We start from the raw sequence: 13,273 nt of genomic DNA, 5'->3' as shown, positions 1-13,273 counted from the left end.
AACGCTACTCACCTCAGCTATGAGGAGGAAATAAGACATTGTTTTGCTAACATTAAAATAAAATCTTAGAACTGTTGCAGCCAATCCAGGACCCCATATTTGGAGCACAGACATGAAATTTGGCAGGTATATAGTGCTGGAAATCAGAGAGGTGACTCTTGTTGGCCCTATGAAAATCTACCCATATTTGGTCAAGTTATAATTCTCTGAAAACCACCATTTGTGCATGTGCACTAGAGATGATTTGTTTATTTCTCGTTTGGGTCTGTGTGTCTGTATGGGGGGGGGGGGAAGGTTAGACTCATACTTTAAGGTCAGAAGGGACCACCATGATCATCTAGTCTGACCTCCTGCACAAAGCAGGCCACACAGTCTCACCCATCCATTTCTATAACAAAACCCCCAACCTATGTCTGAGTTATTGAAGTCCTCAAATTGTGGTTTGAAGACCTCAAGCTGCAAAGAATCCTTCAGCAAGTGGCCTGTGCCCCATGCTGCAGAGGAAAGTGAAACAGATTGCCTGTTAGGATCTCCAAAAGTTCCATCTTCTTTGATCATGCTCCAGCCTTACTGTCTGTTCACTGCATGGACTGTGCTCCGGCACCAAGGCCCTTCCTTCTACAATGAAAGTGATCCCAGGCTCCACTGTGTGGTATTGGACATGACTGTCAAGATGCACATGCACAAGGGGTCTGAATTCTAGCATGTCCTAACTTTCAGTGCTTGACTTTACAACCTTAACATTCGTGTAATTGTGTATGCAAATGTAGGGGGAGCGGGCAGTGACTGCTCTATTTTGGTTGCATAACACACTTTGTTCTTCATTTTCTGGATGTCAAACTTCAGAAGTGATGAGCACTCAGAGCTTCAATGGAAGTGTCTATTCGATCATTACAGCAGTAAGGAGTTTAGGCATTAAAAGAGGCTGAGTTTCAATCCTGCCTCAGATCCTGAGTCACTGTGGGGTGCTGCACTTTACTTTTCAGTTTCTTCATCTGAAAATTACCTACCCAACTACTTCCCTTGAGTGTCAGAGATTAATTAGCTGTCCATAGAGTGCTCAGAACATATAAAAACGTGACCTATTCTGAAAGAAATGATACCTCAGATGTCTCACATTGGGGCCTACATTTAATGGTGATCTTTGCAAATTTTGGCCTTAATAACTCCGTGCCTCAGTTTCCCACCCCTAAAATAGTAAGAACAACACAGAACACTTCCATTTACTCAAATGGCCTGAGGGACATCTGAAACTTTTGAATGAGCGGGTGTTCGGATAAAGGGAAGTGCTATTTTGAAGTGTGTTGTGGGGCCCCCTGATGAAAGAGGAGGAGACCTGGCTAGTTGCACAGATAGCAGTTTGATCTGGACACAATGTTGCAGCCATGGAACCCCATTGTGAGTGGATACTTTGTTGCACTTGTGTAGCACGAATGGGACTCACTGCTGTAAATTGCTCTCCTTGTTATCTGAACCCCCAGTGTTTAGAGAGGGGAACACACTGGATTTTCAGACAAAGGGAATTTGAATAATGAGCCGTGTCCTCTACTCTGCTGTCTCACACCGGAAATGAGAAGATCAAACATTCATGTTTCTGAGGCACTCAGGACACTTCTAGGACATCCATCACTGAAAAGTCCACAAGGTTGTTCATTTCCTATTCAGTGCAATGAGGCACAGCTCCCTCCTTCCCTGAGCACCATCCATCCTGTCCCTTGGATACATGAAGGAGACTGATGGGAAATCAATGTGTGACTGTATATAGGAGGGAGCTGAATAATGTTGCACCTGCAATCTTAAACCTGGCATTTCCTAATCTTTGAGTGTTAGACTTTGTACCCTAAATATATACTACACCCCTCACACAAAACAAAGCAAACTCCCTCCTTTTAACAGAAAAACATTGCAACCCTTACTTCAAAGGGCCAATGACAGAGCTCTCCACTTTTCCCCAGATGTATCTGAGGATTTATACTAGCACTGATAGATACCAAAGCCTCTGTGCACTTTCACCTGATCATTTATGTGGGGTAACAGGCTCCTTTTCATCATAATGCTGGCAGTCTCCGTATCCCTACATGCTGAATCTATCTTGCCTTCCTCCTTGCCACTGCCCAAAATCCCATCGATCAGTATAGTATTTCAGGAACAGAGAATATGTCTGCATTATTCCATCCTGCTTTAAATCTTGACAAACTCTTATCTTTTGTACAGGAATTTAGTAAATCAGGAACAGAGCTGTCAGGATTTGTGGGTAGGGAAGAGTAACTATTTGTGTTACATTGTTTAACACACTTGCTGAGAAACCTCAATGCCAGAGGTAAGTGGAGAGACTCCAGTGCCTTTAGCTAATGGTTCCAAGGCCATATTGAATAGAAGAGGTGGATGCTTGACACATGCCTCAATTCAGAGTGAATGGCTCAGAGATAAGCCTATTGGTAACATTCAGGGCTATAGATTAGGGAATATGTATATCCCTATAGTCACCTGTTTGCTACAGCATCCCAGGGGAATGGGACAGCCCCAAGGAAGAGGGACGCTCCCCACTTCCTAAAGCATAAAAGATACCTACCCTCCAGACATGCACAAAACGAATGAGGTTCCCTGTTTGGCAGCACAATACAGTATTAGAGGAAAAGGCAAAGGTTGCTAGACAGTGCTAGGACACAAGAGGCAGAGGCAGGAAACTGAAACAAGGTATTTCCTTTATGTTTACTTATTTTTTTCCTGACCCACCACTCCAGCTGCACCAGGCAGCAGTTTGGTCTGTCCACATTAGATGTTGCTGAATGTGGCAGAGCACTCGTTCATCTCCCAGGGAGCCTCTCACCTCAGCTCTGTGATCTGCTCAGGCACCCCAGTGCAATTCAGGTGGTTTTGATCTAAATCCTACAGAGTCTGGTGCTTGATTACATAAGAGATTGTACTGCTTCTCTAGTCATGCCATGGCAGATGGTATCAGCTGGGCTGCCTGAGATAACAGCTCTGATTTAAATAGAGTGCCAGGGAACTGTCAGTGAAAGGTCCCTGATGTGTCAGCTTTTTTTGCTCCTTGGTCTGGCTGACTCCAGATCTGTTGATCTTTAGTCCAGACTACCAGCCTAGACCTAACTATTCCCCTTGATTTGGGGAAAGGACAAACTGAATCAAGAATGACTGGGTTTAGATGGAGTGGGAAGATTTCTTTTCTAGATACTAGAGCAGATTGCAGTTATAGTTTATGTTTGGTTATGTATAAATTTAACTGTATATGTTCCTAAAGGTTGGAATTGACACATATCCATATGCTAAAGATATTCTATCACAAGCGCAGAAAGCACACTGAAGCCGTGGGAATTTCTTACCTGAGTCCCCTTTGTGAACGGACAGAATAATGAAGAACATGATGTAGCCAGGCAGAGAGGAACTCTTTACAGGGCCATGATGGAAGGAGGAAACCTTCATTTTCCTTATAACTATATCAGGACAGCAAGAGAGAAAAATGAGCATAATGCAGAGATTGTAACAAGAGAAAAATTGGAGACTGGAGTATGAATAGATTAATACTTTAGGCAAAAAATCTGTACTTTTTCATGATCTTTTGCTATTTTTTGACCAGCTTACAAGAGCTGATCATTTTTTTCCAATGACATCTCAAAGTGTATTGACCAACTCTAAGAGGACATGGCCTCAAAGAGCACAATGGTAAGTAACTGTTTTGATCACCATTGTAAGATTTTACAAAAAAAGCTGTCTATAAACTGAAAATCTTATTGCCTTACCTCTTCTTTAAAGCTGTGTAAATTGGTGGTAGTTCCAATAATAATAATAATAAATAGTCATATTTATGTCATTTTTTTTTAAAGTTAAAGAATTCAAGTTGACTCAAAATTTTTTTTAAATAAATTTCAGCAAATCAAGAAGTAAATCTGTATAACATTTCACATTTCATTTGACCCAGAATCAATCACAGAAATGTGGGGCTACATGGCCCTCCAGAAAGCCACGCGTCCATCATCCCAGGCGGAGACAGGATTAAGTATACTTGAAATGAAACATTTAACTTCCTTTGTTTTTTAAAGCTTTGTAATTTAAAAAAAATAAAATTGAAATAAAATTCTAAATGAAAAGTCATTTTAAATAAAAAATTGAAGCAATTTAAAAAATAAATACTGAAATGAAACTTCATTTTTTCTGATTTTTTTACCAAAACAATTCAGTGAAACCAACACAAAGTAACTCTGAGCGCTTCCCATCGAGTGTCCCACAATGGCATGTAGCTGATCTGCAAGTGGCTGGTGATGGGACAATCATACCATCCTCTCCATAAACTTACCAAGCTCAGTTGTGGAGTCAGTTAGGGTTTTTGCCCTCACTACTCCCCTTGGGAGGCTGCTCCAGAACTTCACTCCTCTCATGGTTAGAAACGTTCCTCTTATTTTAAACCTAAACTTGTTGATTGTCAGTTTACATCCATTTGTTCTTGTGTCCACACTGGCACTTAACTTAAATGACTCCTTTCCCTCCCTGGTATTTACCCCTCTGGTGTAGTTAGAGAGAGCAATCATATCTCCCCTCAGCATTCTTTCAGTTAGTTAGGCTGGACAAGCCAAATTCTTTAGTGTCCTCTCATAAGGTAGGATTTCCATTCCTTGGATCACCCTAGTAGCTCCTCTCTGTACCTGTTCCAGTTTGAATTCATCCTTCTTAAACATGGCAGACCAGAACTGCACATAGTATTCCAGGTGAGGTCTCACCGGTGCCTTGTATAACAGTACTAACACTTCCCTGTATCTACTGGAAGTACCTCAGCGGATGCACCCCAGGATCACGTTAGCCTTTTTCATAGCTGCATCACATTGACAGCTCATAGTCATTCTGTGATCAACCAATACACCCAGATCTTTCTCCTGTTATTTCAACTGATATGTCTCCAGCTTATAGGAAAAAAATTCTTGTTGTTAGTCCCTAAATGCATGACCTTTCAGTTTGCACTATTAAATATCATCCCATGTCTATTATTTCAGTTTACAAGGTCGTCCAGATCATCTTAATTATATTCTGGTCCTCTTCCATATTGGCAATGCCTCCCAAATTCTTTGTATTATCGGCAAATGTTATTAGCACATTCCCACTTTTTGTGCCAAGGTTAACAACGAATATGTTAAATAAGTTTGGTCCCAATACTGATCTCTGAGGAACTCCATTAGTAACCTCCCTCTAGTTCACCTTGTTGTAGTCTCCACTTTAACCAGTTCCTTGTCCATCTTTCAATTTTCAAACTGATCCCCAACTTCACCAATTTAACTAATAATTTCCCATGTGGAACTGTATCAAATGCCTTACTGACATCCAGGTAGATTAGATATATTGCATTTCCTTTGCCTAGAAAATCAGTTATTATATCAAAGAAGGAGATCAGGTTGGTCTGGTACAATCTACATTTTGTAAAACGATGTTGTATTTTATCCCAATTACCATTTGCCTCTACGTCCTTAAATACTTTCTTTCAAAATTTGTTCCAAGACCTTGCCTACAGCTGAGGTCAAAACTTACAGGCCTGTAATATCCTGGATCACCTTTTTCCCCCTTTGTAAAAAATAGGAACTATATTAGCAATTCTCCAGCCATAGGGTACAATTCCCTAGTTTACAGATTCATTAAGAATTCTTGCTAATGGGCTTGCAATGTCATGTGCCAGTTCCTTTATCTTTAATTCCCTTCACACTCAAGATAGTTACATTATAATTAGCTTGGCTATGTCTATGTGAGCTGCAGTCAGACCTTTTGTCTTCACTATAAAAAGTTTGAGCAGTTAAACAATATAGCCAACATTTATTTCAGTAATAAACTGACATGGAGTTATGTCTCCTTGTCTCTCCCTCCTCTGTCATTTGGGTTTCTTCCATTTGCTGAAGTTTAAGTGCTTTCTATATTCTTGCCATGATCCATTTTGTGGAGCTTTTTCTGAAATTTACATTTTTGGTATCCTTCAGTGGGTTTCAAAATTGTTGAGACCTTGGTGTGTGTGTGTAAGTGTGTGTGTGTAAGAGTGTGTGTGTGTGTGTGTGTAAGTAACACGATGATATTTTGCTTCCAGATATTGGAGAACTGGCTATGTTTCTCCTGACACAGCTTGGGAGACCAGAACTCCAGACAGCTGCGGCAGCACAGGAGCCAGCAAACAGAGCTGTAAACAGGGGAGTTTCAGTGGGAGTTTCCAGGGGGAGGTTGCAGGGGAGACTAAGACAGAGGAACAGACAAGCAAGTCAAGGGATAGGGTGGTGGTCTGGTGCCTGCTGGGGGCTTGTGTTGTGTTGACTATCAGGCGGCAGGTGGGAAGGCCATGACTGATACAGAGGCAGCAGTGAAAGACACAATGAGGATGACTGGATGTGGAAGCTGCGGCATGTGCATGATCCTGGAGGGGGTGCCTGAAAAGAGCTTTGTCTGCATGAAGTGCCGCCTGATAGAGCTGATGGAAGAGAAGATTCGAGGACTGGAGATGCAGGTGCAAACTCTGGTCGAGTTCAGAAGGGGGTTTGAGCAGACAATGGAGCACAGACACGAGGGGGCTGAAGGGATAAGCTCAGATGTGCAGATGGAAGCAGGACCAAAGAATTCAGAGGAGAGACTGCTGGGGGAGGAAAGTGGATGGTGGAAGCATGTGACTAAGAACCAGGCAGAGGAAAAGACGGGCCAGTGAAGGAGAAATAGAACTCAGGAACAGGTTTGCAGAGTTGGAAAATGAAGGGGCACAGCAGGTGGTCGCTAAAGGAGAGAGGGCAAGGAAAAAGAGAAGAGCTCATAGTCCTGCAAGAGGAGGGGAGGACTCAATGGAGGCAACACCATATATGAGCCCCAAGAGGATTGCGAGGGGGAATAGGAATCAAGAGGACTTGCAGCCGGTGGGTGCGGGAGATAGACCGGAGAAGCGCACTGTCACCAGGAAAAGGCAGGTCTATGCGATTGGAGACTCCTTAGTGAGAAGGACAGACAGCCCTGTAACTAGAGCTGATCGGAAGAACAGAAGGGTGTGCTGTATGCCGGGTGCTAAGATACAGGATGTGGACCTGAGGCTGAAAAGGATCCTAGCGGGAGTGGGGAAGAATCCGTTGATTGTCCTTCATGTGGGAACGAATGATACGGCTAGATACTCTCTGGAATGTATCAAGGGAGACTGTGCCAGACTGGGGAAGATGCTTAAGGAAATCGAGGCTCAGGAGATCTTCAGTGGGATTCTGCCGGTTCCCAGAGAAGGGCGACAAAGGTGTGACAAGATTATGGCAATCAACAGACGGCTCAGACAGTGGTGCTATAAGGAGGGCTTTGGGATGTACGGCCATTGGGAAGCATTTACAGACAGAAGACTGTTCTTTCAGGATGGACTTCACCTGAGCAAGGAGGGAAATAGACTTCTAGGATGGAGGCTCGCCGACCTGATTAAGAGAGCTTTAAACTAGAAATTTGGGGGAGATGGTTGGGAGATCTCCACGCCGGAATTTAACCTTGAGAGGGAAGTAAACAAAGTAACAGGGGATACAGCCGTGGACAGAAGAATTGGCATAAGGAGGAAGGGTAGTGTAGATAATAGGCACAGACGTTCTACCACCAACATCACCTAACAGGGTACAGAATGTGAGTGAAGCCAAATGGCAAAAATTAAGATGTCTGTACACTAATGCGAGGAGCCTAGGGAACAAAATGGAGGAACTAGAGCTACTGGTGCAGGAAGTGAAACTAGATATTATAGGGATAACAAAAATGTGGTGGAATAGTAGTCATGACTGGAGTACAGGTATTGAAGGCTATGTGCTGTTTAGGAAAGACAGAAATAAAGGCAAAGGTGGTGGAGTAGCATTGTACATCAATGAGGAGGTTAACTGTAAAGAAATAAGAAGTGATGGAATGGACAAGACAGAGTCTGTCTGGGCAAAAATCACACTGGCTGGGAAAGAAAGCTACTAGAGCGTCCCCTGAGATAGTGCTTAGGGTGTGCTACAGACCGCCGGGATCTGATTTGGATATGGATAGAGACCCCTAATGTTTTTAGAGAAGTAAATGCTAATGGGAAATGTGTGATCATGGGAGACTAACTTCCCAGATATAGACTGGAGTACAAGTGCTTGCAAGAATAGTAGGGCTCAGATTTTTCTGGATGTGATAGCTGATGGATTCCTTCACCAAGGAGTTGAAGAACTGACAAGAGGGGATGCCATTTTAGATTTGGTTTTGGTGAGCAGTGAGGACCTCATAGAAGAAATGGTTGTAGGGGACAACCTTGGTTCGAGTGATCATGAGCTAATTCAGTTCAAACTAGATGGAAGGATAAACAAAAATAGATCTGGGACTAGGGTTTATTTCAAAAGGGCTAACTTTAAAGTATTAAGGAAATTAGTTAGGGAAGTGGACTGGACTGAAAACTTGTGGATCTAAATGCGGAGGAGGCCTGGATTACTTTAAGTCGCAGCTGCAGAAATTATCAGAAGCCTGCATCCCAAGAAAGGGGAAAAAAACCATAGGCAAGAGTTGTAGACCAAGGTGGATGAGCAAACATCTCAGAGAGGTGATTAAGAAAAAGCAGAAAGCCTACAATGAGTGGAAGAAGGGTGGGATTAGCAAGGAAAGCTACCTTAGTGAGGTCAAAACATGTAGGGATAAATTGAGAAAGGCTAAAAGCCAAGTAGAGTTGAACCTTGCAAAGGGAATTAAAACCAATAGTAAAAGGTTCTGTAGCCATATAAATAAGAAGAAAACAAAGAAGAAGTGGGACCGCTAAACACTGAGGATGGAAAGGAGGTTAAGGATAATCTAGGCATGGCCCAATATCTAAATAAGTACTTTGCCTCAGTCTTTAATAAGGCTAATGAGGAGCTTAAGGGTAATGGAAGGATGACAAACGGGAATGAGGATATAGAGGTGGATATTACCACATCTGAGGTAGAAGCCAAACTCAAACAGCTAATGGGACAAAATCGGAGGGCCCAGACAATCTTCATCTGAGAATATTAAAGGAACTGGCACATGAAATTGCAAGCTCGTTAGCGAGAATTTTTAATGAATCAGTAAACTCAGGGGTTGTACCGTACAACTGGAGAATTGCTAATGTAGTTCCTATCTTTAAGAAAGGGAGAAAGTGATCCGAGTAACTATAGGCCTGTTAGTTTGACATCTGTAGTATGTAAGGACTTGGAAAAAATTTTGAAGGAGAAAGTAGTTAAGGATATTGAGGTCAACGGTAATTGGGACAAAGTACAACGTGGTTTTACTAAAGGTAGATCGTGCCAAACCAACCTGATCTCCTTCTTTGAGAAGGAGACAGACTATTTAGACAAAGGAAATGTGGTAGACCTAATTTACCTTGATTTCAGTAAGGCATTTGACACAGTTCCACATGCGGAATTATTAGTCAAATTGGAAAAGATGGGGATCAATATGAGAATTGAAAGGTGGATAAGGAACTGGTTAAAGAGGAGACTCCAACGGGTAGTACTGAAGGGTGAACTGTCAGGCTGGAAGGAGGTTACTAGTGTAGTTCCTCAAGAATCGGTTCTGGGACCAATCTTATTTAACCTTTTTATTACTGACCTTGGCACAAAAAGCAGGAATGTGCTAATAAAGTTTGCGGATGACACAAAGCTGGGGGGTATTGCTAACACGGAGAAGGACCGGGATATCATACAGGAAGATCTGGACAACCTTGTAAACTGGAGTAATAGTAATAGGATGAAATTTAATACTGAAAAGTGCAAGGTCATACACTTAGGGATTAATAACAAGAACTTTAGATATAGATTGGGGATGCATCAGTTGGAAGCAACTGAGGAAGAGAAGGACCTTGGGGTATTGGTAGATCACAGGATGACTGAGCCACCAATGTGATATGGCCATGAAAATAGCTAATGTGGTTTTAGGATGCATCAGGCAAGGTATTTCCAGCAAAGATAAGGAGGTGTTAGTATTGTTATACAAGGCGCTGGTGAGACCCCACCTGGAATACTCTGCAGTTCTGGTCTCCCATGTTTAAGAAGGATGAATTCAAACTGGAACAGGTTCAGAGACGGGCTACTAGGATGATCCGAGGAATGGAAAACCTGTCTTATGAAAGGAGACTCAAAGAACTTGGCTTATTTAGTCTAGCCAAAAGAAGGCTGAGGGGGGATATGCTTGCTCTTTATAAATATATCAGAGGGATTAATATTAGGGAGGGAGAGGAATTATTTAAGCTTAGTACCAATGTAGATACAAGAACGAATGGGTATAAACTGGACACTAGGAAGTTTAGACTTGAAATTAGACGAAGGTTTCTAACAATTAGAGGAGTGAAGTTCTGGAACAGCCTTCCAAGGGGAGTAGTGGGGGCAAAAGACATATCTGGCTTTAAGATTAAGCTTGATAAGTTTATGGAAGGGATGGTATGATGGGATAGCCTAATTTTGGCAATTGATCTTTGATTATTGCCAGATAAGTATGCCCAGTGGTTGGTGATAGGATAGGATCTGAGTTACTGCAGAGAATTCTTTCCTGGGTGCTGGCTGGTGAGTCTTGCCCACATGCTCAGGGTTTAGCTGATTGCCATATTTGAGGTCGGGAGGGAATTTTCCTCCAGGGCAGATTGGCAGAGGCCCTGGAGATTTTTCGCCTTCCCCAGCAGCGTGGAGCATGGGTCACTTGCTGGTGGATTCTCTGCAGCTTGAGGTCTTCAGACCACAATTTGAAGACTTCAATAACTCAGGCATAGGTTAGGGGTTTGTTATTGAAGTGGATGGGTAGGTTCTGTGGCCTGCTTTGTGCAGGGGGTCAGACTAGATGATCACATTGGTCCCTTCTGACCCTAGAATCTATGAATCTATTGTCTATTTTGTAGTTTGTTAAACGTACAAGTCTGACAATTCATGATCCAGTGTTTGGAATGTGTAAAAATATTTTCAACAAGGTCACGGGAATGACTCCTCTAGGGACATTAGCGTATTTCAGAACCTTCTCACAAATAGGCAATGTTGATCTAAAGCCACATCTTCCTATTTTCTTAGCAATTTACAACTTCACAGGACTGAAGAACTCACTCGCTGCCATTCTCTGTTGCAGCAGGTGAGTGAATGTTAATAACCCGCTTTTGGCAGGCACAGAAACTGAGACACAAAATTTGATCCTTCACTCAAGACAGTGGTGATGTCAATGCAGGCAGGGTCAGGCCCAAGAACAGGGGGAGGGAGGGGAGTTATTTCTCTGAGGTTTTTATTTGTTTATTATAAAGAAATTTATTTCACTATGTGACTCTCCAGCCATCAGACTATGCAGCTGAAGAGCAGGATTTGGGGGAGGGGGAATCCTCCTCCATCAGGGGGCTGGGTCCTAGAAATCCAGTATAGCTTAACTCTCTCTACGGAAAAGGATAAATGGACACAAATCAGATATTAGGAATGGCAATATACAAAAACCTGTAGGAGAACACTTCAATCTCCCCGGACACACAATAGCAGATTTAAAGGTGGCCATCCTGCAGCAAAAAAACTTCAGGACCAGACTTCAAAGAGAAACTGCTGAGCTTCAGTTCATCTGCAAATTTGACACCATCAGCTCAGGATTAAACAAAGACTGTGAATGGCTTGCCAACTACAAAAGCAGTTTCTCCTCTCTTGGTTTTCACACCTCAGCTGCGAGAAAAGGGCCTCATCCTCCCTGACTGAACTACCTCATTATCTCTAGCTTGCCTGCATATATATACCTGCCCCTGGAAATTTCCACTACATGCATCTGACGAGATGGGTATTCACCCAGGAAAGCTCACGCTCCAAAACATCTGTCTATAAGGTGCCACAGGACTCTTTGCTGCTTTCACAGATCCAGATTAACATGGCTCCCCCTCTGATCCCTAACTCTCACAGTCAGTTCTCCAGCCTAATTTGGGACTGAGGCGCACCCTGTAGTGGAGAGATCCCTCTTTCCCTTCCCCATGCACCCCAGAGGTGCTGAAGTAATGTTGCTCAGGGCTCTGTGCTGCCCCTTTACATCACAGATCGCTTTCTCACACGAGAAGGATGTGGCTTCCCCCTAGTGATAACATCTGGTCCCCTGATTACCCCTGAAGTATAAAGAGACAGGACCACCATTCACTACAGGGGCAGAGCTGAAGCTAATTATCAGATATTCCTGGCCCCTTATGCCTGTACTTAAAGCTGGAACATGCTGCTGTCTGAATTACAGCAATAAACACATGTAAATACAGCTAAGAGGTGGTGTGTTTGTGTTTCACCTACCTGTTTAAACTGGCAGAAACTTCTCAGCAGAGTCAGTCTGTGGGGAGTTCCCAGCTTCTCCCTCCTCAGAGTCAAACCAAAAGGCCTTTTGTTTGCTTGTTTTTCATTACACATTTCCAGTTTTGTTTCAGGGTATTAAAGCTTTTCCCCAGCTCCTTGATGTTCCTCTGATCTTACAGACTTTAATTCTGAATGATTTTTAATCAGCATTTCATACGCCCCTCTACTGCAGTGAGGCTGAAGGTGAAACTGAAAGCACACAGGAGGAATTCAGAAAAGTCACATGGTTTTGTGATATTTAAAAAAAAAAAGACAGCTCTTTTTAAAGAGAAACACACAATTGTGACAATCCACATGGGGTCTCAGTCCCTGTTCTTGGCTTGGCTACTGTGATGCTGGAAGATCAGGTGCCAGCTTGTGCCAAAGCCCCAGGCCAGTTCACTTGTGCATTAGTATAGATCAAAATGGTTGTAAAGTTATTTGGTGTTTAAACTTCATGAAAACCGCGAGATGTCACATGCATTGTTTTCACTTATCTGTATCCTGCATACAGTCTATTAGACTGTAATAGAAAACATTCACATTCGTTATTTAGTTACTAGGATAGAACAAACAAGAAATCATCATGTAATGCAAATGAAGCACTTTAGCAGGAAAGTGCTAATTCATGCTCATTTGAAGGCCAGCGGTCATTGCATGTGATGATCAGAGATCAAAGACTCGAAATGGGCTCCTCTCTCCCCTCCAGAGAAAGAAAAAGCCCATGTGATGGTGACATTGTCAGCTTGGTTCCTGTGAAAGGAAGCTATAAGTATGTGCAACCCTTCTGCCAGGTGGAGTCGGCAGCAACCAGGGCCAGGTTCAATATCTAGATGTTCCTCTTCAACAGTACAACACAGAACCAGCTCAAGCGCCCACCCAATAACCTGGAAAAATTACACACCACTCCTGGGTGCCTCTGAGAGGCAAAACTTCCCCACTCACAAGCACAGAGTCTGAGTATAGGAAAGGAACTTTTAACGAAAGGAAGGAAG

General features: G+C 42.8%; 1 protein-coding gene across 1 annotated transcript in view; it reads right to left on the bottom strand.

Annotated features, from left to right (window-relative positions):
* LOC127030179 (butyrophilin subfamily 1 member A1-like) overlaps positions 1-12,629 on the bottom strand; it is a 44,100-nt gene extending 31,471 nt beyond the window's left edge. Inside the window, exons 1-3 of the mRNA XM_050916243.1 lie at positions 12,236-12,629; positions 11,250-11,360; positions 3,345-3,455 (exon numbers count right to left, since the gene is read on the bottom strand). Coding sequence (XP_050772200.1) covers positions 3,345-3,455; positions 11,250-11,268 — 130 coding nt within the window. The 5' untranslated portion in view covers positions 11,269-11,360; positions 12,236-12,629. The remainder of the gene's footprint in view (positions 1-3,344; positions 3,456-11,249; positions 11,361-12,235) is intronic.
* Positions 12,630-13,273: the final 644 nt, after the last annotated feature.

The sequence above is a fragment of the Gopherus flavomarginatus genome, chromosome 10, assembly GCF_025201925.1.
Source record: "Gopherus flavomarginatus isolate rGopFla2 chromosome 10, rGopFla2.mat.asm, whole genome shotgun sequence".
Lineage (NCBI taxonomy): Eukaryota > Metazoa > Chordata > Testudines > Testudinidae > Gopherus > Gopherus flavomarginatus.
This window is presented reverse-complemented; position numbering and strand designations above follow the sequence as displayed.